The sequence below is a fragment of the Ictalurus punctatus genome, chromosome 1 (genome assembly GCF_001660625.3).
Source record: "Ictalurus punctatus breed USDA103 chromosome 1, Coco_2.0, whole genome shotgun sequence".
Classification (NCBI taxonomy): Eukaryota; Metazoa; Chordata; class Actinopteri; order Siluriformes; family Ictaluridae; genus Ictalurus; species Ictalurus punctatus.
The window spans coordinates 28,828,382-28,853,452 of record NC_030416.2 but is presented as its reverse complement, the minus strand read 5'-3'; the positions used below and the strand labels follow the sequence as shown (position 1 = coordinate 28,853,452).

General features: G+C 38.8%; 1 protein-coding gene across 2 annotated transcripts in view; it reads right to left on the bottom strand.

The window, feature by feature from the left end:
* Window positions 1-24,758, bottom strand: part of lancl2 (LanC lantibiotic synthetase component C-like 2 (bacterial)) — a 36,619-nt gene extending 11,861 nt beyond the window's left edge. Inside the window, exons 1-6 of one of the 2 annotated variants that reach the window (XM_017479437.3) lie at window positions 24,424-24,758; window positions 23,623-23,965; window positions 12,884-13,001; window positions 12,478-12,685; window positions 8,166-8,313; window positions 3,809-3,955 (exon numbers count right to left, since the gene is read on the bottom strand). In XM_017479437.3, coding sequence (XP_017334926.1) covers window positions 3,809-3,955; window positions 8,166-8,313; window positions 12,478-12,685; window positions 12,884-13,001; window positions 23,623-23,790 — 789 coding nt within the window. In that variant the 5' untranslated portion in view covers window positions 23,791-23,965; window positions 24,424-24,758. The remainder of the gene's footprint in view (window positions 1-3,808; window positions 3,956-8,165; window positions 8,314-12,477; window positions 12,686-12,883; window positions 13,002-23,622; window positions 23,966-24,423) is intronic. The other variant, XM_017479434.3, reaches the window with a different exon arrangement.
* Window positions 24,759-25,071: the final 313 nt, after the last annotated feature.

Sequence of the window (25,071 nt, the reverse complement as noted above, 5' to 3'; positions counted from 1 at the left end):
CGAGTTCTTCCACACCAAACTTCACAAACCATGTCTTCATGGAGCTCGCTTTGTGCACTGTGGCACCATCATGCTAGAACGGGTTTGGACCTCTTAATTCCATTAAAGGGAAATTGCAATACATCAGCATACAAAGTAATTCTGTACAAGTGTGGGCTTCCAACTTTGTGGCAACAGTTTGTGGAAGAACGGAGGCAGTGGTGGTTTGGGAGGTTAAGGCTCAGTGTTACTGATCAGAAGGTCGGGGGTTCAAGCCCCAGCACTGCCAAGCTGCCACTGTTGGGCACTCTCTGCTCAAGGGGCACTGTATCATGGCTGACCCTGCACTCTGACCCCAACTTCCTAACATGCTTGGGTTTTGCAAAGAAAAGAATTTCACTGTGCTGTAACGTAAATACGTACTAAATAAAGACTGATTATCCTTACCATTAAGAACCACGTATGGGTGTGATGGTCAAGTGCCCACATACTGTACTTCTGGCCATATAGTGTATGTGCTAATAAAGCAACAAAACTGCAGGATTAAAACTTGTAGAATATATTATATATATAGTAAACATTAATACTCGGGTAAATGTGAATAGATATCTTAAAAATGTCCTGAGATGGACTGGAGTCTACTCCATTGCGTTTTTCCATTTTACGCCCCGTGTTCCATGAACGCGAGTGATGTCTTAAAAAGTACGTACATAAATTATTCACCAGGGTTTTCCAAATAACTGAACAGGTGAACTAAGTTGAGATCGTATTATTTATAAAGTAGTGGTTTAAAATTAAAGGGGAAAAAAAAAAATAATAATAATAATAATAATAATAATAATAATAATAATAATAATAATAGGAATGTGGGGGGTCTGCCCAGAATATTGAATTATGCATAGTATTCTTGATTAAATCTACATGTTTATCACCGACTTGAATAAAGTCTGAACATCATGCAGGCAAGACTGTGCTGGCTGCATCATTTAAACAACTTCTGCCCAGGCAAATATGTATTTATGATTATTTTATGCCAGAGTGATTGTTTATTTATAGCACCGGAGTCTTTTCTGAAGGGCACAGAAATGAAATGGCAGTGTTTGAGTGCATGAGGAGCTTTTATTAGCTGTCTCTTTACATATGCACATAGTATTGAATCATGCAGTGTAACCTGGGATGATAATCTTTAGGGATATTCCAGAAGCCAGCCTGGGTCATGATGCTCGACAAAGAACAGAATCCGAGACACAACAAATGCCTTCATCAGATATTCTGCATTACACAGCACAATAAAGCATTAGCATTAGAGAGCTGCAGAATTCTCCTGAGAACAGTAATGCATGTGTTCTGGGCCCTGCTGTGTGCATTGTTTTCAAAGCAGAGAGAGAGAGAGAGAGAGAGAGCAATAAAAAGAAATAGAAAAATCAGTAAATTCCACATTTAAAAAGCCGCACTTCACCACCTGGATGACTGCTGGAACATCAGTCATGATTTATGACCCAAGTTACACTGAACGGTCCAATAACTTTAAAAATGAGGACTACGTGCATATGTAAAGAGACAGTTAATAAAAGCTTCTTATGTGCTCATATACTGCCATTTCATTTCTGTGACCTTCAGGAAAGACTCCGGGGCTATAAATAAATCAATTAAATCACACTGGCTTACATTATCATAAATACATATTGGCACGCTTGGTAAAAATGAGCAAAGAAGGCTGGGGAAAATTGTCTTTACTGTTTACCTTTTTGACCATTTGTTAAAAGAAATCACAAAAAAAAAATACTCTGCTCTCATGGATGTCAAACAATTGCAAACACAACATGGGTTTATCCAAAAAATATATATATATATTGTTAAATATAGGTGCACAGCAATTATTGGCACCCCTGTGAATTCATATGAGTAAATTTTTGAAGAATATTCCCATTCATATTTTACTCTTTTTTTTTTTTGGTACACCTGAGTGACTAGGAACAGTAACTTGTTTCAATGACTTCCTGTTTCACACAGGTATAAATACGAGGTAACACATAGGCCAAATTCCCTTAGGTCACAGCAATCATAATCTCACATTTTGATGTCACAGTCATAATGATCTCCTGCAAGCTATTCTCAAAATAAAGTAAAATTTAATTGGGACTAGTGGCACAGAGGGTAGTGTTACTGCCTCATAGCTCCAGGGTCCCATCCTGGGCTCAGGTTACTGTTTGTCTGGAGTTCTGCATGTTCGCCCCTTGTCCATGTTTCCTCCAAGCTCCCAAAAACATGCTATTAGGTGGATTGGTGACTCTAAAGTGTCCCTAGGTGTGAATGAGTGTGTCAATGTGTGTACGCATAGTGTCTTGCGATGCATTAGTGTACCCGGCATAGTCTCCAGATTCACCATGACCCTGACCAGGATAAAGCACTTGCTGAAGATGAATAAATGAATTAACTGGAACTCACCACATAAACTGCAGTGACAATAAGCTACCCAGAAAAAAGTCATTATTTCCATAGTATTTGGTTATGCTTCACCTTAACTTACTAACAGACCTAATCCTGTCAAGTAAGGATGCCACCAATGTCTTAAAATAGTTTCTTCCAATATTCTATATTCTTCCACTGGCCAGATGGGATTCAGCTAGTCTGTGAATGCCGATTTTGTTGTTGTAAAATAATTCCATCAAACTGACAATCGGTGAATGTGTCAGTGTTGTGTTTTCTATGGACAAAGTTCAAAAGTCTAATATGGTTAATGGTAAGTTCCATTTATCCAGATGTGCATCCTGTTGAAAACTGAATACAAAGAATATACAGTCATGTGAAAAAACAAATACACCCCATGGAAATTGTTGGGGTTTTTTTTTTTTACATATTTGGAAACTGCAGTTTTGCAAAAGCTCCCCCCCACATGACCGGAGTACCCAGAGGAAAAGGAGAACAAGCAAACTCCGCAAACACAGGGCAGAGGTGGAATTGAACCCCCAACCCATGAAGAAGCAAACGTGCAAGCTACTAAGTCACCAAGTCACTCTTCCCGAAAGCAATCTAAAATAAAGCCATAAATTAAGACAAATAAGACTAGCCATTTAATTAATTCTATATTGATTAATTAAATTCTATACAATTAATTTTATATTCAACCTCACAAAAGTGATGTTGAGTATAAAAGGAGGAAGTTAGTACACGTCTGTGGTAGCTGATGCACTGCAATGGATGAGCTGCATAACAGGAAGCTTTAGCGCACACACGCTTAGGAAATCATTTAATTGTCATTTTGTCGTCTTAACTTAATCACAATGAAAATCAGCCGTGCTTTGAAATCACACTTAATAATTTACAGTCAATTGGCATCTATCGTCATACGCATGTGAGTACAAAGAAAGTCAGCATTACCCAAACATAAATCTCACAGGATTTTTTTGGGTTGGTTTGGCCTATGAACCCATTTACACAGGACTTTATTGAAAGATTAAAGAGGCCCACTGTACAATAAGCTGTTGCAACTTTTTATGTGGGAAGCTTAAGACTAAACTAAGCTTATGTCAATATTTCCGCACTACAGTGCTCTACACTGCTCTACACTTTCTGTTGCACTACAGTGTGTATTAGTATCTTTCCTCTTCAGTTCATTATCCTACATTCCTGCAATTTTCCAATCAATTACTGGATTAGCACACGGCCACACAAACACACGTTCTTGATTATAAAAGGGCACTGCTACCTTCAGGGGTCTTTACGTGCATGATTGAGTCCAGGCATTTCTCATTCGTAATAAGCTACTAATTAAGAGCTGAATAAAAGATCAGATGCTGTTTTATGAGTGTCTCAGGCCTCCTCTCACCTGCATCAGCATGTAGTAGATGCCTGACAGTCCATGTGCTGCTCCAACATACTGCTTCTTATGCCACTCATAGAGCAGCGGGCATCGTTCGGTCTTCTTCTCTTCTCTGGACAGGTTCTTCCCTGACTCCAAGATGGCGGTCACCACCTATGAGAAGCAGAGTAGGCAAAGGAAAGAATTCAGAACAAATGAAATCGTATGATAGTTATACTGTAGGTTCCCCCAGCCATGTAACAACCACGGTTACATATAACGGTGTTAAGTTCACTTAAGAAACGTGTATATTTGCTCTCGTTTTGAAGAAACTTAAATCAATGCTAAAATGGCAATTCAACATCCGTTATTTAGAAAACATCCCTCAGTACCACAAGCAATTATAGTTCAAAGAAAGAATTCTGCTGCAGTGTTTAATAGTCATAAATATGCATCATCATGTTACGATTTTTACCCCAGGAACAAATCTAAAACCAGAGCCCCAGTGGAAGGTTTCCCGTGAGTCAGCATTAACCTCGTGTGTTCACAGACGGAGCTTACCACCCAATCAGCTCGTAGTTTATGCATGGATGACTGAAAAGAACATGACATTCTCCCACAACAGGCCTATTTTCCGGTACGATACAGAGCCAAGTAATTATAACCACAAAACAGCTTTGTCATCGAAGAAGCACTGCACCACCAGAGAGTACAGGAGGAAGCAAGAGTGAGGAACATGAGGACAGAGAATCAAATAAAAAAGACAAAGATTAGGAACACCAAACTGTAGTTATCAAACTACATGGATTTTCATGGATGAACAAATTTGATACTGGGTATTGAAGTGAAATGGAAAAAAATGGCATATTCTCATCTTCCCAACTGTGTCTTAAATGCATCCTAAGTACTGTGGCATAATACTGGAAAGTATTGACATGTACCAAGTAAGGAATAAAACATGACAGGAAGTGCTGGTAAAGGAAAATAATCACTGACGGGGTGGTATGATGCAGCCCAACAACAATATATACACAACAACGCTAAAGTATGTAATAATGTACAATATATGAAAAATAAAGTTTTTTTTTTTTTTTAATCATTTAAACGTTATCCTATTCTATTACACCCAATAAGAAAAATAATGTACTTTGAAAATAATCATATGACCACTTTTTTAAAAAGAGGGGGGGGCAATGGTATCTAATGTTAGCTTGCTGATTTAACTAATGAACTATACTAGGTATTTTCTTTGTAATATAGAATTTGCAGTTTTCACCAGTTGCAGTTTTTAGGTGGATACAAAAACACCACTAACAACAAACTCTTCACTGCCATAAATGGTAACCATTTCTGTTCTGTTTGTCTGCAACAGGCCCTGCCCCTTCTGTTATCTGGTGGGATAGGCAAGGAGTCAATTGCAGCACATGCCTCTTGTTCAGTAAATACTTAATGTTTGAACACACCGTGTTTACACAAAATACACTTGGTAGTTATAACCAAAAATATTCATACTAATATTATGCAAATGCATAAACTGAAGGGAAAATGTGCCATGTAATCCCTTTTCCCATAAAATGTTATTTATTTATTTTACACAGTATTAAGGTCAGTATCTAGTAAAGTCTCTTTCTAAGAGACTCACACAAAACATAAGTGACCTACTGGGAGGTCTTCCCGATGTAAAGAAGCAACAAATGAGAAATTTTCTTGCTCTTACACTTTAAAGTTCAACCACTTCATTAATGTTAATGGTGACATTGCATCTACATGTAATATCACTAAAAGGCATGGGGTTACAAATCGGGTAAAATATTGCCCGAGTACACAGTTATTTAAGCATCTTATCACCTTGGTGTCAGATAACTGGCTGCAACAAGTCATAATGTTGCTCCATCATTTCTTCATTTCACTCACTCACACTGCACACTCACTCTTCTTTTCTGTCTTTATCATCCTCTCGCTTCTAGTTTTTTTTTTTTTTACCCTTTCCTCTCCCCTCTTCTCACTGCTCTCTCTGTGCTTTTTCAACTCTTCTCTTCCTCTTTCCCAAATCACATGGTTTCCACTCATACCTTTAGCACTGAAATCATCACAGTCCCTGTTACCTCACAGACTCTCTATACAGGTACCTTATGTCAACTTATATTATATTGAGCCCACTATACCTGGTCAAGAAAAATAGACGCTACCCTTTAGCGAGTGTAACTTTAACCAATTTTATACCACAATGCTCTTGAATTCACGAATCTGATTGGTCACAAAGGTGTTTATTAATTTTCTTAGGGGTGCATTTTTTTCATATAACAGCACGGTTCAGAAAACAGTTCCAGATATAACATAAGCAGTTAATATACTGTAACGCATTCGTTCCAATTGTAATATATTCTAATATTTTGATTTTGTTAACTATTATTATACACACATATATACGTACACACACACTATAACTATTGTTTCTATAGCAACAGTTCATATACAGGAACTTGTATGGTGAACGCTCCACATAATAAACTGTGTTTAAAAATGTGTTGTTAACATATTTAATACTTACAGAAGGAGACTCAGTTGTAAGTGCTTTGCAATAGTGAAGGTGTTTTGCAATGTTTATCAGCTCAGAAGTGTTTATGCTTTCCAGTTTCTCGGTTAAATTGCAAATAAAATGCACTTACGCCACATGCCTGCATTATATTGAAAATAATGCATTTCAAAGTGCGGCAGGGAAAAAAAAGAAAACACCCTCAAATGTGAAAGCCACTTTGTTATGAATAAGCTGAAAAAGCAGTACCTGTGAGCAGCATCACGTGGTCTTTGGATTCTCAATCCTTAGCTACTCCAGCACCAACATTTTTTTTGCTCCTTTCTAGATCAGCGCTTCCATATCCTCACACAGCATGGTGGTAGATTGTGTATTGCCACAGAAATCTCAAACATGTCCCAAGCTAGCTGTGCTTTTATCTAGTCCAGCTCCCAATCCACTGAGCCAAATGTGTCAGTGTGCCAGTAAGTGCCTCGGGGGTATAGGGGACTGGAACGGATCGAGCAAGTTAAACTCCTTGAGAAGCGTTTTAAACATAATTATCTTTTGTTCTAGCTTAATTTACGTTATTGTATATGGTTCAGTGAGGAGGAAAACACCATCCCACATGCAATTACATTTTGGTCAACAAAATTAGAAAAACAAAAAGAAAGTAGTTACACTGCTTTAATTCCCTTTGCTCTCCTGCACAGACAAGTTCAAAAAGTGACCAACTCCTTCGGTGTTGCCAAACTGCTTTGCCTGGCCTGTGTCTAAATGACCTTGACACTAATATTAATGGCTTTGGGCTGGTGGTTATAATTTGCCAATTAATCTCCCTCTTTTTTTTTTTTTGACTGGTCATGATTCAATAAATTCAGGGTTGCCATATTGGGCAATATATGTTCAGTGTCCTTTGTCCATTTTGCACACATCATATTTCTAGCAACACTTAATCTTTACTATTAGTAAACAATTCATGTTTTCTTTTTTTTCCCTTTTCTTTTTTCAATGCTTAACTTTTTTTCCCGCCAATTATAATTTTCATTCGAATGCATAAGGAAATAGAAAATGAAATACACTTCATTCAATATTTGTCAATGCATTCTGACTTTTTGGTTTGGGTTTTAGCTAAGGATTTTCATTTCAGTGCATCACTGCTTTCAATTTTAAGATAAATGTGTGCCGACATCTAAAATGAGCTAGATTTTGCAGGGTTCTGAAAATATAGTGGACGATTTGCCACTCTCACTGCCACTCTAGTGAATATTGTGAACACTTTACTACCTAACTTTATTGTAATTTTATCTGTCCTGCATGCTGTATGTGTGTATGTGGGTGTGTTCCATCTTTCAGGTCCTACCCATCACTGTGTTCATTGTTCCTGCCTTTGGTTCCTCATTGGATGATCAACGATATCCATGTGCCTTGACTCCACCTCCTGGTTTCCTATTGATTGGACTGACGCTTTCCAGATTTCATCATACTACATACCTATGCAGACCACTGCGCTTCTTGTGCATCATACGCATCCTGTGTCACTCAAATGGTTGCACTGATTATCACCTGTTCTTAATCCCATTTGTGCTTTGCCCTTTTTGGATTTAGCTCACTTTTACCCCCTTATATATATATATATATATATATATATATATATATATATATATATATATATATATATATATATATATATATATATATATATATATATATATATATAAATTATATAAATTGCATATAATACCGAAGCCAACATCCATGCTTTATAAAACTTAATTAATTCAGGCAGGATTTTGGTGTGCCCTTGCTTGGCCTAAACCAGTTTGTGCAATAAATTGGGTATAAAGTTTAAGTAAAGATGGTGCTCACATTAGCGATGATCTTCTCATCCACCGTTTCTGGGCCGATCTCCTTGTTAACGTAGAGCAGGGCATAAAGGTATCCAGCACGGCCGTACAGCAGCTCATCTGGAATCTCAGAGTCTGGACTGATGACTGAGCGCTGGAGTTGAAGCAGCCTGCAGGATGCCAGAATCAAAGGAAACAGGAAAAGGATCATCTTAAACTTATTAACCAGATGCAAATACAAATTGCCACAGTACCAAATTGCCCTCTAAAAGAGATTCTTAGAGATGAAAAAGAATGAAGAAGTCATTTCAGTGATATAGCTAGTTTTAAGCAGATGGGCTACTCAGCAAGAGGCCAGTAAAACTGCCAACATACTACAGCATGGGCTACAGGCTGAGGAAAAGAAAAAAAAAAAAAAAAAAACAAACAAACAAACAAACGCTGGAACGGCAACGCTGAAAGAAGACGATGACTTGGCAGTCATATATATATATATATATATATATATATATATATATATATATATATATATAGACAGGTGGCAAATTAAAAGAAGAAACAATGGCTCCATTATAATTTGGGAGACATTTTGCTGGAATTTTTTGGGCTCACTTGTCACCTCAGAGGGAACAGACACTGCAAATCAATACAAAGTTCTTCTGACTCATCATTGTCCTATGAGAAAACATGTCTATCCTGATGGAAGTGGTCTCTTCCAAGATGACTCTGCCCCATCCACAGAGCAAGAGCGTTCACTGAGTGGTTTGATGAAGATGAAAACGATGTAAAATCAACCATAAGCAGTGGCCTTCATAGTCACCAAATCTTAACCCAACTGAACAGATTTTGACATGTTAGACAGTGTTCTCCATCTTCAGCATCAAAACAGCAAATATTTTTTGGACGAATGGTGTTCAACCCTTGTAAAATCTGTGCCAAGGTGCATTGAAGCTGTTCTGGTGGCTTGTGGCAGTCAAACACATAATTTAGACACTTTATGTTGTTATTTTCTTTCATTTATCAGCTGTGTATGTGTATATTACAGAGCAAGATCTGAGTTTACACGATATGTATTCAGTCTCATGCCGAGAGCTGCAGAGTTCTCATTGCCAGGGGTGTGCAGTGAACACAGCAAGCAGTCCTGCTCATTAATCTCATTAACGTTCAACACACACACACAAGCCTAGAGTGAGGTATGTAGTATGCCTTGAGGCATTCAGCTTCAACTCAGACAGCTAATATGAACAAACCAATAGTGCACAGTGCACAATGCCAAATGAAGGTGATGGAGCCGTATCTTTCCAACACAAAAGATCAGGTTCTCAGGTAGAAATCGTGTTTCCACTACACCACCAGAAACCTGCTGGTCTGGAAACAAAAAAATGGTCAAGTCATGAGCTGTCATGCCAAAAACTCCAATGAATTGTGTATGGAACTGCCATTAAAAAGATCCGAAACAAAATGGCATATGAAAATCTCGACATCTCTTCCATCCTAAAGAATGCACGTATCTATGAATATGCACGAGTACACAAAGCAGCAAATTATCCCATACACTCCTGCCAACCTCACCTCTTACCACGCCATGCTGCTTTTTGATCATTTAACTGTGTTCTTTCAGCTTTTTAAAGTTTGTTTGTTTAAGTTTCAGAATGCAGCAAAGTCAGCTAGGTCTAGGTATTTCTCTGATTTAATTACTACACTACACTATAATTACTACTGTCACAGACCTAAGGTTTTATTCACCACGATAAATTCAATTATTAATCCGAGTTGCCAATTCCATGGGGAACCTTCGGCTGCACCTTGTGAGAAGTTTTTAATGTTTTTTGCCGATAAAGTAATTACCATTCGTTCTTCCTTCACTTCGCAGTTCTCAGACCAGTCCCTGAATTCGCTGGCTATACCGGTTTCCTTTGATCAATTTCAACATGTTTCTCTAAAGGAACTGTGTGATCTGGTTGACCAGATGAAAATAACGGCCACTACACTTGATGTTGTTCCCTCTGTGATTATAAAAGCAACTTTTTCTGAAATTGGCCCCAGTATCCAGATGTTGATAAATTCATCTTTGAATGCTGGGGTGGTCCCGAATTGTTTTAAGCATGCTATTGTTCAACCTTTGCTTAAGAAACAGGGTTTGGATGAAGGTTGCTTTATTAATTATCAGCCTGTCTCTACACTATCATTTCTGTCAAAGCTGCTAGAGAAAGTAGTACAGTCACAATTGCTCCTGTTTTTAAATTCAGCTGTGCTATTGGAACCTTTACAATCTGGTTTCACTGCTTATCATAGCACAGAGTCTGCTTTGTTAAAAGTGTCCAATGACATTTTACTGGCAGTGGATGCAAGAAAAAAAAAAAATACTGTGGTGATGCTACTAGATCTTACAGCTGCCTTTGACTTCTTTGGCGCTTAGAGCATCTGTTTGGTATCAAGGGTACCGCCCTACAATGGTTCAGCTCATATCTTAAGGACAGGTCCTTCTCGGTAGTGTTGGGTAATTTCTCCTCATCTTCCGCTCCTATTATTAGTGGTGTACCTCAAGGATCTATTCTGGGCCCACTTCTTTTTTAACTTATCAGCATACGTTGGGGAATATTATTAGGGCACACAATGGCCCTTTTCATTTACCTGCTGATGATACCCAGTTGTACATTCCATTGAAAGCTGGTGACTCCATTCAGCCATGTCTGGATGACATTAAAAAATGGTTAACAAATAATTTCCTCCAACTTAATGAAGACAAAACCGAAATAATTGTTTTTGGCCCCCTGAGATTGAGAGATGGTCTCATTAATGAGCTTCGTAACCATTTCCCCTCAATTTCTTCCCAGGTTAGGAACCTTGGCATCATTCTGTATTCAGAATTATGCTTAACCAAGCAAATAAATTCTGTCGTTAAGAATAGTTTATCAATTACAGATTATTTCTAAACTTAAAACATTTTTGTCTTTCCAAAATTTGGAGAAGGTTATTCATGCTTTTATCACGCCGTGCTTAGATTATTATAATTCATTATACTTGGGTCTTCCTCAGTCTTCTCTGGCTCATCTCCAGATGGTTCAGAATGCAGCTGCAAGGCTGTTGACTAGGGCAAAGAAATTTTATCGTGTCACCCCAATTTTAGCATCACTCCATTGGCTCCCAGTCCATTTTAGGATTCAGTTTAAAATTCTGATGTTTGTTTTTAAAACTCTTAATGATCAAGCTCCTTCCTATCTCAAGGATCTTCTTACACCACATTTATCGAACAGACTTCTAAAGATCTTCTGATCTGAAGATCTCTTTTGCATGTCCCTCGTTCCCGGTTAAAAACAAAGAGGGATAGAGCTTTTTCAGTTGCTGCCCCTCATCTATGGAATCAGTTGCCACTGGACATCCGCTTTGCACCTTCTATTACAACTTTTAAAAAGAGGCTTAAAACACATCTCTTCTCCCAGGCATTTTAATCTAATTTTTACTATTGTCTATTTTAAGCCCAAAGTGTAACTTGAAAGTCTCTAGAGGTGTCATTAATCCATCCATCCATCCATCTATTCATTCATTCATTCATTCATCCATCCATCCATCCATCCATCTATTCATTCATTCATTCATCCATCCATCCATCCATCCATACCCCCACCCATCCATCCATTCACCCATCCGGCCATTCGTTCATTCTTTCACCCATTCATTCATTTATCCATCCATTCAATTCGTCCAGCCATTCATCCATCAATCCAGCCAACCATACATTCATTTATCCATTCATTCATCTTTAGTAACCAGTTTATCTGGGTCAGGGTTGAGGTGGATCTCGGGAACACTGGTTGCGAGACAGAAAATCCAGTCAGAATGGGATGTCAGTCCATTACAGGACATTACATGCACATTCCCACCTACGGAAAGTCTAGGGGCAATTTAGCACCAATACACTTACTGGACTGTGTTTAAGAGGTGGGAAGAAACTAGAGAACCCAGAGAAAACCTACAGGGACACATGGAGAACATGTGAAACTCCACAGACCAAACTAAGGACCCTGAAGCACTGAGAAGGCAATGCTAACCTCTGCATCACTGTGCCACCCTGTTAGCCACCAATTTTTCACATCTGAAAAGGACATTTCTGCGCTCAACCTGGAGCAAGCACCAGACCCTGCACCACTTCACAGTCCTGGTCTGTAGAAACTGGGTATTAAACCTCCCAACCCTCTACATGTACAATGTCTGCACACAAAGCTGCTGTTTAAACCATAGCTTTCATGGCAGTGTCAAAGCTGGAACATTTTTGTGTAAGTTGGTGACAAATAGGAGAGTTAGAAGGACATGGTGTGAAATTAGTATCATACTTGGTGAGGAACTCTTTTGAGTCAGCCTGGTTCTTTAGTCGATGGTGGACGACGGCAGCAACAGCCAGTGGTCCAGCGTCACCGCACAGAAAAGTGACTTTCCGGCCGTTCAGGTTGCGCAGCGTACGTTTAACATAATCCAGAGAGCGCTGCAAGTGAGAGGAATCAGCACTCACACGATGCAGCTGCAGGTACAGCAGGGCAATTCCTACAGAACATCAACGACCGCTTTAAAATAACATGCCACGCAATCATTAAAGTACAATCACATAACTTCCGGTCAGTAAATTCACACTAGAATGACAGGGATTAAATGTCAACAAATGATGAAGTTCAATTTAGTTGGGGAACTAAATGGGGATGGGGAAAATCATTACTTGTTATGAGGCCACCAGAGAATCCTCACCTGTCCAGCCGGTGTAGGTGGAGAAGTCATGTGGGTCTGAAGTCTTTAATCCCTCTTCCATCTGCTGGAGAAGATCTTTGATCTTATTCTGTACTTTCTTCTGAAAGGCCTCTGTGATCTGTTTAATAGTGAGAAACAAAAAGTCATAAACAGAGATGTCTTGTTTTTTTTTTTTTAAACAAAACTAGGGCTGTATGTAAACCTTTTGAGCAGTTAACACTTGCACAAAAAAAATTGTGAATGTGCTGTTGCATAAATCCAACCAGTGGAACACTGCGATAAGCTTACAATACTTAAACTACAGCGCTGTTGAATTCATTTTCTCTACCAGCAGCTCGGACAGTTCTGGCTGCAAGGCAGATCACAGTTTTATATTAATGCTCTTGTTCTAACATGCGATCACGTCTGTTCTAACACCTTACACGGCGAACTGTATGGAGGATGTGCCACGTAATCCAAACCTAATAATAAAAAATGTGCAATTATTTAGCAAAAATCTATCATCTTCCCTTACGCAGACATTTATTTAACATTTATGAAAAAAAGACTCTTTGTTGAGGATTCTTCATCTAGACGTGACTGGCTGCTGACTTTTCTTATTAAAGCTGCACATCTTAAATTTTTATTACATAAATAAAAGAATTCATCATTTTACCATTACAAACACTGACAGACATTGGATTGGATTTAGCAGCGCTCCAGAAAGCAATAAAGGCAATACTCGAGACTGCATTAGTATGATAAGTAGAAGACCCAGCATTGAGCTGTGTGGGATCTCACAATGCACTTCCAGAAATTAATAGAATTTGGAGAAATAGTACATTAAGGGCCTAATTTTTATATATATTTTTATTTATATATATATATATATATATATATATATATATATATATATATATATATATATATATATATATATATATATATATATATATATATATATATAAAAACACCTTTCCAATATTGCAACAAAGCAAAGCAACATACTACAGTGTAGTCTCCAGCTAAGCCTTAGACCGTTGGTTCTCATCCTTGGGATTACAAGAGATTTGTACAAACAGTTATGTGGTTCTATACATATGAACTTAATTTACGGAATATTATAAAAGTAATTCAAACTGTCAGATTATTATTATTATTAATATTATTATTAACATTTCAAGTCTTCATTCAGTTTGGAGCTAATCTTGAGCCCATTTTACACCACTTTGCCTGGCACGCTCTCATGACAGTCTAATCAAAGTGGTCTTCACACCACACACTGTATGAAGATCATTTTTATGAGACACGGTGGCGCGTTTCATCTAGAAACACTAAAAATACAACATTCGTGGCATACCTTGCACTCTATGCTCATAATCTAAGCAGCACATGGGACTGTAGCACCGCTGCTCTGCTATTGCATAAAATGAATTTTGAAATTATAAAAACGCCAACGGAGTCACCGACCAAAGCAGGTTGAGAATCCCTGCCTTAGACCTACAACGTTGCAGCTCCGACACTATGTACTCATATAGCGAACCGATTCCTGTGTTCCTTATAAGGTCATTATATTGTAATTTATTACATTTCAATGGACCGAGGTACTTCTACCAGGTTCTCTTACAAAATTAACACGTTAACAGAACAAGTCTGATCTCTTTGTGGTCAGTCCAACAGAAAGACTTGTTCCTGGCTGACAGTGGTACAGAGCTGGGTGCTGGCTCGGACACAAAGAAAGCCTTTAGTTGCAGAGAAAGGACGGTTCAGAGGCTACTGATCATAATCACAGAGGGATGTTCAGAGCTAGTGCAGCACTACTGATCGGCTCCTCTCACACACATGGCAGGAGATAAGTTGTTATCAGTATCTCGAACACAAAGAAAGAACTGAAGAGAGTCTACTGGCAGTTCATTTGCAGCAGTGCTCTCTGAGAGATGAATGCTAATAAAAGAAGGTTGGCTCAGCTCAGACCTGCAGCACACTGCACCCTGTTGTCTGAGATGGTGAAAAGTAAAAAATGTATATAATAATAAATAATGGAGGGGGGGAACACTATTTCAAGAATCCAAGAATTTCATTCGTCAATTAGTCAAGTTCAGCCCGCTTCACATTAAGCCACATGACACCACCCTGTCACTGATTATTTTCTTATAACTGAATGACCTAAAGTGTTTTACTACTTGGTTGTACGCATGAGACAGAATATCGTTGTCCGGAATATCGCAATACAAAATACTAAAGACAAATGTGCTGCTCATATAGCATAATCACAATATTTAAGCTTAGTATTCATTATGAGCTCTATCTCTTCTTCATACAGAGCACGAAGTTTGCGGGTGGGAACCTAACGGCCTCGAAGAATGCTTACTTAAAGTCCAAAAACTTTATGGCACATGTGTCAAACACACGGACGGCAGCCTTGTTTCATTTGGTAAAAAAAAAAAAAAAAAAAAAAATCATACTGAAACGGCCCGTAGTACACCACGGCTCGACATTTTCACATGGTACAAAATTCACAGCAGATCCGTAGCTATCCAAAGGGTACTCATCATAAACCACTGTATATACACTTGCACTCCAGTTTCTACAGTGGCTGGACCGCAGCCTGAGACGCCGGTTAAAATCAATGTCTGTGTGCTGTGCTTGATGCAAGATCCTCTCATGTCTAAGACAATTCGGAAGCACTTCATCTGTTGTTCTGGCAGTTGCATAACCAGAAATGAATCCAGTAGGGATGGGAAAATATACTAAATAAACCCATTTTTCTCATCTGTACACTTTAAACTGGTAAGTGTGATGAGCATCTGCATTTCGGGTGGATGTCCACGGTGACACACGTTTGATATTTAAAGCACAATCTACCATCAAACATCCTTTCCATGTTAATAACATTGCCATGAAATACATTTATGACACCGAAAAAGATCAAAATAACATTAATAACAGGGAAATTACACCTTAAATTATAAATCCTGATCTGCTTAAATGTACTAATATGTCAGTGGTTCGATTTGTTGTCATAACAAAATAAATGTAATTAATTTGATATTTTGGTGTGTCAATATCATGTCGTGAAGCCTGTGTCAAGATATGTCTTGTATCCTGGCTTCAGTATCGTCTCATGCCTACTTACTTGTTCTATTAGTCAACTGGCTGTTGTGTTAGTTTTGTCTACCCACATATTAAAATCCCAGCCACACAGGGTCATAAAAGTCAGGAAATTTAATCAGTATGTTGGAAGGAGATAAACAGGATCTGGCTAACTATCTAAACAGACATATCTCCTGATACTGGGACACGTTCAGCAGCCGAGCCGACACCGACTCTGTTTTTCGTGACTTGGCAGCAGACACTTGCAGAGGCATGATGGCAGCGTGCTTTAAGCTAACTTGTGTCCTGTTCACGAGGGATGTGAAAATGTGATCATTATCCGAATTCCTGGGTACTGATTTCGCTTCAATTTTTATATGGCCTACAGTGTTTTTCCATTCATCAGCTAGAGGATTCGTTTTTTGCTTGACGTGTTTAAACACTGTCGAGTAGACCAAAAAGACAGAACAGCAGGGCTTGCAAATGCTCCAATGTTAATCACGTTGCATTTAATACCAGTGGCTTTGCAGTGGTCATGTGCAATAAGTGCATTTCATCAGACCACTAAACTTGCCGCATGATCATGACTCAATAGATGAACATGAGGGCTACGTTTCTGGAAGGATTTACATTTTGTTGATTAATATTAGGCTACAACTGTTTTTGTTTTTTTTTTTAATCTATGTGTTTACTGTGTTTGCCATGATGCGGAATCGTTTTCACTTGCGAGGACTCGAGCTCATGTGCATGATGTGTCGTGTTACACATACAGCAGGCTGGATTGGAAATTATGTCAAATCTCATCCAAGACGCCACCATCAGCCCTGATCTGATACTCAGTGTCCAGTCAGAACATCCGTAACTGCATCCAAACTAAAGCAACCTGTGTACAACTGATACAGTAATGACTCCCTTATGCAGACAGGCTTCATGATGAGTGTTAAGCTGCAGAGCGCACGCTAACATACAGAAGATAAAGACGGCGAGCAGACACTTCCACTCCTCCACAGACTGACAGAGAAAACAAACAGTGAAAAATGAGCAGATGGCATGTGGGTTCCGCTCATCTGAGACTAAAGCAAACATTCTCATTGCATACATCTAATATAGCCTAAATGTGAAGGCAAAAACCTGAAAAGTCCTAGATCAGATATATACATGACCGCCGGAATCTTTGGGACAGAAATGCCCATAATAGCGGCAGAAACAGAACATAGAGCTCAACAATAAGCGCTGTAACAGCATATTAATATAACAGCTCCTTGCTGAGCACAGTGTCTCTGGTTTTCCGCCACCTCTCTGCTACAGGATTGTCCCAGCTGCAGTTATATGTGGATGCGCAAACAGACAACTTCAGTCTTTTTCTCTGGGGACCCCTTTGAGCTGCCCTCTGATGAAGACATGACTGCGTCTGGGGCTGAATATGGTTTTAGCCCTGCTGATAACTCGGCTGATTTTCCCAGTCCCTCTCCTTACTCTCCCAGTTACTCTCCACACTCTTCTCTATCTCCTCCCCGCTCCCCAACTGATTATTCTCCTACCAGCCCTCATTCTTAACCTGTGTACCCTTTTCCCTTAATAATATTCCCTTGTTTTCACACAGTTGTATGCCTTGTGTTTTATTTCGGGCATAATTTTCATCCAACATGATAGCAGACTTTTCAGTGTATGGTGTACTTTTCAGGGGCAGTGGTGGCTTAGTGGTTAAGGCTCTGGGTTACTGATCGGAAGGTCGGGGGTCCAAGCCCCAGCACTGCTGAGCTGCCACTATTGGGCCCTTGAGCAAGGCCCTTAACCCTCTCTGCTCCAGGGGCGACGTATCATGGCTGACCCTGCGCTCTGAACACAGCTTCCTGACAGGCTGGGGTATGCAAAGAAAAGAATTTCACTGTACTCTAATGTATATGTGACCAATAAAGACTCATTATTATACTTTTATCTGCCTTATCAATCAAATACACCACACCAATAGAAGCCTGTTTCACACCTTACGGTTTCAAATGATAAATTCATAAGCTAGCCCACCAGGTTAGCAAAGCTCCAATGTGCTTGTCCTCTTCCGTTTTGTTGCTGGAAACCGATTAGGAAAAAAAATTTAAAAATTTTAAATGTTCAAGTGTATTATTACAGACTGAAAACAACAAATAGGTACATGAACATGTAGCACTCTGCATTTGCACCCTTGGTGAAAAAAAAGCCAAACGTTTCTTCTATGAGATTTGGTGTTCAGTCCTTGCGTCACACACAGAAAGTATTATGACTCAAGATGGCATATTTAATTTCTCACTCTCTGCACACTCCTGTCTCCCGTTTCACTCAGTTTTTTCATCGTTTCCACGTACCTACATGTTCCTGATTTTGAAAAAGTCATATGCTATCCATGCACGCTAAATAATCCAGCTAAAATCATTCCACCACCACCAACTGGATCATGTCTTGGCTGCTGTCTGTATTGCAGCAGATGGAGAGATCCAGTAGCAACATCTGAAAGTTACAGCATCGAGGTGCATCAAATCACTGAAATTTTAAACATACACTGAAGAAATGGGAATACGTGGTCAGTCAGACGTAAGAGAATTATATAACGCATTGTTTCGATAAAAAATAAAAGTTTCACTGAGTAAACTTAATCACATTTCTAATTTCTAGGTTGAATTATATAGAGTAAATGTGATCCATTCACATAGTATTAACGAAAACCAATTACAGTATAACAGTTAAAGGAACTATAACTATAGTATTAAAGTAACTTGATTAACACATGTGCGGTAGAACAATGTAGCGGTAGTGTGTCTAATACAAAACGGCTGAGGCCTGGGTTTGATCCGCAGTCCAGGTGAGAGCACAGAGTTCGATTTTATTCAGGGCTTTGAAAATACCTGATAAAATCATGTTGGATGAAACTACGAAAAAACAAACTGCATTAATGTAAATTTGAATCACGTGAAATCGATGTATGCATTTGAATTAAGTGCACTCATTAAGCTTATTCTTCCAATGTGCATACCAAACGAAAACTTTTATTCTGCAACAAAGGTTCTTCTGGTTGTTAAGTCTACTGATCTACATGTCTATGGGACAACTATGAATAAACAAACTAAAAACCCTGACAAGAACTCTATTTTCTATAGGTCACAGGTGCTCAGGATACTGATTTGTCTACTACTGAGCCTCATCCTCGTCACTGATGTGATCTCAGGTGGAAAAAATGGAGAGAGAGTAGTAGCAGTATCTTATTTACTCAAATACTTTCGGTGCTTTTACTTGGAAACTAGCCAGAATGAATTGAGAATTAAACCTCAAAAAAATGAACTATTCGTTCTCTTCACATCTGAGGAAAATAGAGTAGCTATGTCTAATGAGAAGAAAACAAGCCTGGATAAATAATTAATGAAATGTCCAATTAGAGCAAAACGAAAGGCTTTTACTGTGCAAAGAGGAGTCAATCAATTAGACACTTCTCCACTTCTGTGGCGATCATGATGGCTGGAAACAAGACTGCTTTTGGATACTATTAAATGATCACAGAAAACAGTTGTCCCTGTTTATCTACAACAAACATGCGATCAACATTGGATTTTGATTTTAAAGGTCACAGGACAGACCTTTTCCTACCCTAAGTGCTTCATACAAATTCTTTAATAATTGTTAAAGAAGATATTTCCATGAACCATTTTCAATCTAGTGACTATATCTTACTCAGAAAAGCAGACATTATTCAAAAGTTTTTGTTCATGCACACAGATCTGTGCATACATGGAAATGCAGAGAACCATTCAAACTTTAGGAAGCTTGTGGCCAGAAAAGTGTACAAAATACATTCATGTGAAAAAATAAGTACACCTCATGGAAATGGTTGGCTTTTTTGACATATCTGGACAAGCAAACATTTGATTCTCTTTGAAACAGTCAGTGCCTATTAATAAAGTTGATACATTAACCAAAAGCACAGGGGAAAATAGCTTTTTCAATTATTCATTCAAAAGACATATCAAAAGATGTGAAATTCTTCTTGGCCTCAGAAGTTAGGATTGCTACTTTTAGCAGAAATAACTTTTTGCATAAATGTCCACCAGGCTTGCTGGAATTTTTGACCACTCTTCCATGCAATATTCTTTCAGTTGCAATATGTTTGAAGGTTTTCTTGCATGTACTGCCTGTTTCAAATCTCCCCATAACATTTAAATGGGATTCAAAGCCAAGCTTTGACTAGACCATTCCATAACCCTCCATTTTTTCTTTTTGAGCCATTCCTTGGTGGATTTGCTAGTGTGCTTAGGAACATTATCCTGTTGAAAGGTCCTTTGGTTCAACTTCAATTTTCGAACAGATGGACTCACATTATCGTCAAGCACTCTTTGATAAGATGCAGAATTCATAGTTGAATCAATGAATGCCAGCTGTCCAGTCCCTGAGGCAGCGAAGCAACCCCAAACCATAACATTTCCACCACTGTGCTTCACAGTTGGTATGAGGTGCTTCTCCTGAAAAGCTGTCTTTGGTCTGCGCTAAACATGTCTTCTGTTACTGTCGAAAAACAACTCTATCTTTGATTCGTCTGTCCAGAGCACATTATTCCAAAAGGCCTGGTCTTTGCCTATATACTCACTGGCAAACTGTAGACTTGCTTTAAAAAATTTTTTTTAGACAGCAAAGGGTTTTTTTTTTTCCTGGCACACCTCCCATCCAGGACAAATTTGTGCAATCTCTTTCTGATTGTAGAAGTATGCACTTTGACACCAACAGTTGTAAGACTTACTAGCAGATCCTGTGATGAAATGTTGAGGTTCTTGGAGACTACTTTTTGAATTAGACGGTCTCCTCTTGGGCTGAATTTGCTGGGACGGCCAGTCCTGGACAAATTGGCAGTCTTTTGAAATCTGCGTTATTTGTAGATGATTTTCCTTACAGTGGAATGAGGTATTTCAAATAATTTGGAGATCTTTTTAAATCCCTTACCAGACAGGCAAGGCATTCACAACCTTTTTTCTGAAGGCCTTACAGAACTCTTGAGATCTTGGCATGATGACACCACACACCTCGATAGCAAAGGGAACACCAGACACTAGATATGAGAGGGGTGTAAATAAGACAGGTTCCACCTGTACTCCCTAAGCAGGTTCTGATCACTGGCACCCAATCCTGAACACCTGATTCTAATTTGATGGATTTGAAGTTGTGATAAGTGTAGGGGTGTACTTACTTTTTCCATGTGACTGATTTGTTTTTTGTTCATTTAAATTGTGAAAATTACTACAAAAGGTCAATTTTATGTGTCATTTGACAGAGTGTATCACCTTTATTAACAAGCACTGTTTCAAAGAGGATCGAGCTGAAACTGAGACTAAGCTAAAGATGCCATTTTAGATCAATTACTTAGCCTACTTTTAAACGAATGACACGAGTCTGAATTCATAAAAAGATGAATTGTACCTTTAATGTCACCTTTAAAGAGGTAAAGACCTTAACAGTTCTCCAACACACATACTACAGCACAGTGCGCACACACACACACACACACACACACACACACACACACACACACACACACACACACACAGAGCTATGTCTAAGTGGGACGTCGTCGGATAAATGAGCTTACTGAATAAGCCAGGAGGCAACAGAGGGCATCTGGGAGATAATTCTGGTGGAAACACAAAAAACTGCTTCTGAATTGGAAGGAGCAAAATACAGCAAGCAGCTATTCAAAATGGACAAACTCAGGACTGCACAATTAATCACATTTGTTGCTTTTCACACCATTCTGTGTCAACTCTAGAGACTGCATTGCATGAAAATTCCAGGAGATCAGCAGTTTCTGAAATACTCAAACTAGCCCATCTGGCACCAACAACCATGCCACAGTCAAGGTCACATTTTGTTCCCCATTCTGATGTTTATTCTAAAGTTTATTCTAAAATACTCATGACCTGTATCTGCATGGTTTTATACACTGTGCTGCTGCCAATATGCTTGGATAATTACATGAGGGAGATGGTGGACATATTTATTCCTAATAAAGTGTTGTTGTTTTTTTTTTAAATCAGTGTAATTGTCTTTATTTAGCATTCAAAAGTGCTGTTCAATCAATGTGTAGAAGCCTTATTTTCATTCAAAGATGTCTACATTTGAAGGAATATAGGGATAATAATGGAAAATAATTGTAAAACAATACTGTTATTTGTGTCCTTTAAAAGTGACACAGTTAAATGAACAATGTTTTGCTTAAGTATTCACCTCCTTGAACTTTTCCACAAGTATTGACTAAAATGGTGCCAATAATTGGTGCACACCTATATTTAACAAAGATATATTTTGATACACCTCTGTTTTGTTTGCAGTTGTTTGATATCCATGAGAGCAGAATATTTTTGTGAAATTTTAGAACAAAAGATCAAAAGGTTAAACAATAAAGTCAATTTTTCACAGCCTTCTTTGCTCGTATTTACCAAGGGTGATAATATTAGTGAATGAGGTTCTCCGCCAAACTGTTGCCACAAAGTTAGAAGGACACAGTTATCTAGGATGTCTTGGTATGCTTTAGTTTTATAATTTCCCTTCACTGGAACTAAGAGGCCCAAACCTGTCCAAGCATGGCAATGACCCTGTGAACAAAGCGAGCTCCATGAAGACATGGTTTGTGAAGGTTGGAGTGGAAGAACTCGAGTGTCCTGCACAGAGCCCTGACCTCAACCCCACTGAACACCTTTGCAATGAAGAGGAACTCTGACTGCACCCCAAACCTCTCTAACTCTTCTGACTGAATGATCACAAAATCCCCAACAGACACGCTCCAAAATCTAGTGGAAAGTCTTCCCAAAAGCAAAAAGAGTAGGACTAAACCCTGCACGGGATGTTCAACAAGCACATACAGGTGTGATGGTCAGGTGTCCACAAACTTTTCGCCATATAGTGTAACTCATTTCAGTTTCTAATACGACAAATTATGGAACAGGACAGGGGGATCAATCCTTACGCAAGGCATTGTACAGGCTTGTTTACACCTTAACGTCAGAAGAATAAGTGATGATTGACATTATTATTATTATTATTATTATTATTATTATTATTATTATTATACATATAAATATTGAATCTAGATGATCAAATAACATGGTAAAGGTAAAATTGGTCAGAGTTTTTGTGTCACATACACAGTTACATATGGTATATAACTTAAAATGAAATGAAATCCTGGCCTACTCCTCCTTAGTCTGTGCATTCAAAATTAAAAATTTAATAAGAAATAAGTAGAAATACTACTAGCTGTAATACTATGACTACTAGTAGTACTAGTAGTGCTAGTGGATACAGGTTAAATCCTATAGGCATCTAAAAAATAAGGAATAAAATGTTAGATAAACTAAACAAAGTTATGAAATTAACTTTATCCAATTTTAATGAAGCAGTAAACCAGATACTGTATCATTTAAAGCACTATTTATCAGCCAACAGTTTTGAAGTTGCAGTCCAAATTGCTCCCTATCACACTACTAGTGCACTACATACAGTGTAGAGGTGGTTATTTTGTGCTCTACATAGTGCACCTATAAAGGGACTATGGAGCCATTTGGAACCACACCTACACTAGCGTCTAGCTTAGCATAAGGAGGCGGGACCTGCAGGAAAATACAGGTTAAATTCTGCAAAATTACAGCATGACTTACTTTTCCATCTGCATCAAAAAGGTCTCCAGTACTGCTGTTAGCAGCTGAGGGTGAAGATGTGAGAACTCCTTGGTCCCAGTCGGGAAAGGGATTAGGAAATGAACGCTCCTCCATCTCCGACTCAGACGCCGTCACCAGCTTTAATCTCTTCGACATACTGTCTCCCATTTCTACGGCGGCTCACCGAGGCCAAACGTGTCGTCCGCTGAGGCGAGCGGAGAATAAAAACGCGTTTTTGTTTTCTAGAGATGGGAAATGACTTGGTGCAGATGTCCCTGCTGGGTGTTAGTCAGCGCAGTGGCCAATGTCAAGAATCAGGGCAAGGATCTGGAGGAAAGGATCTCTGTCAGATTACAGTGAAAAGAGAAAGTGATTAGGCCGCGACCTGTCTGCAACTTCTATTAGGATTAAGACCTACTGCTCCCATTCACAGACTGCACCCTATTCATTCATTCATTCATGGATTCGTTTTTATTCAAGGCTGCTACAGCAATAGCATGTTTCCTAATAATAACAGCAACAGTTAATGCCTTATAATCCATGCATGCCGAATTTAATACCAATTTAAGCAAAGAACAGGATGCAACGGCGTAGGTTACAATCCTATCAATTAATCAATAAATGTTAGTCTATGCGAAAATTAGCTAGAGCGTTTGTATTTAATTTCCTACTGCAATTAGAGATTATTTATTTATTTATTTATTATTGTTTGGTTTTTTTTTTTTGGTTTTTTTTTTAAAAACTTTCCTCCACAGAGAACTGCTTATTAATACTGATAAACAAAAGTAATGTGTGTCTCACCAATTTAGAGAAAAAGTGGCACATTTCCCGTTCAGCATGGCATCCTTAGTGATGACCGCAGAGACGCTCCGTTTCTTTATTATAAGGGTTTGTTAGTTTATTCTAACAGAGAGAGAGAGAGAGAGAGAGAGAGAGAGAGAGAGAGAGAGAGAGAGAGAGAGAGAGAGAGAGAATCTACCCACGATCTGGTTAGAAACCCGTGTAATATGTGATACATCCTCCATCTCCATCCCAGAGTAATTCACCAAATGTCCCCTCTGTCATTTCCTCCTTTTTTCTTCACACAGACTGGAGAGGCTGCATCAGAAGCGGGGAAAGCGGCGGCACGCGCACACCGTCAACGGCGAGCAGAGATCTCTAACATTTGACTCACAGTCTCGGAGGAAACAGATGGCGACCCCGGTTTGCTCCAGGCACCGGATTGTACAGCAAACAAATCCATAACCAGCCCCCCCACACACACACACACACCACCACCTCTCTCTCTCTCTCTCTCTCTCTCTCTCTCTTTTCCTTCCTCATTGACAATCCATTTGATTTCTTTTAGACAACACCGCCATAATGCCCCAAAATATCATTTACCTTTAAAAATCATTTACAAATATACAACTGGTCCTTAAGGGCCACTGTTGTATCTTTATTCTTTAC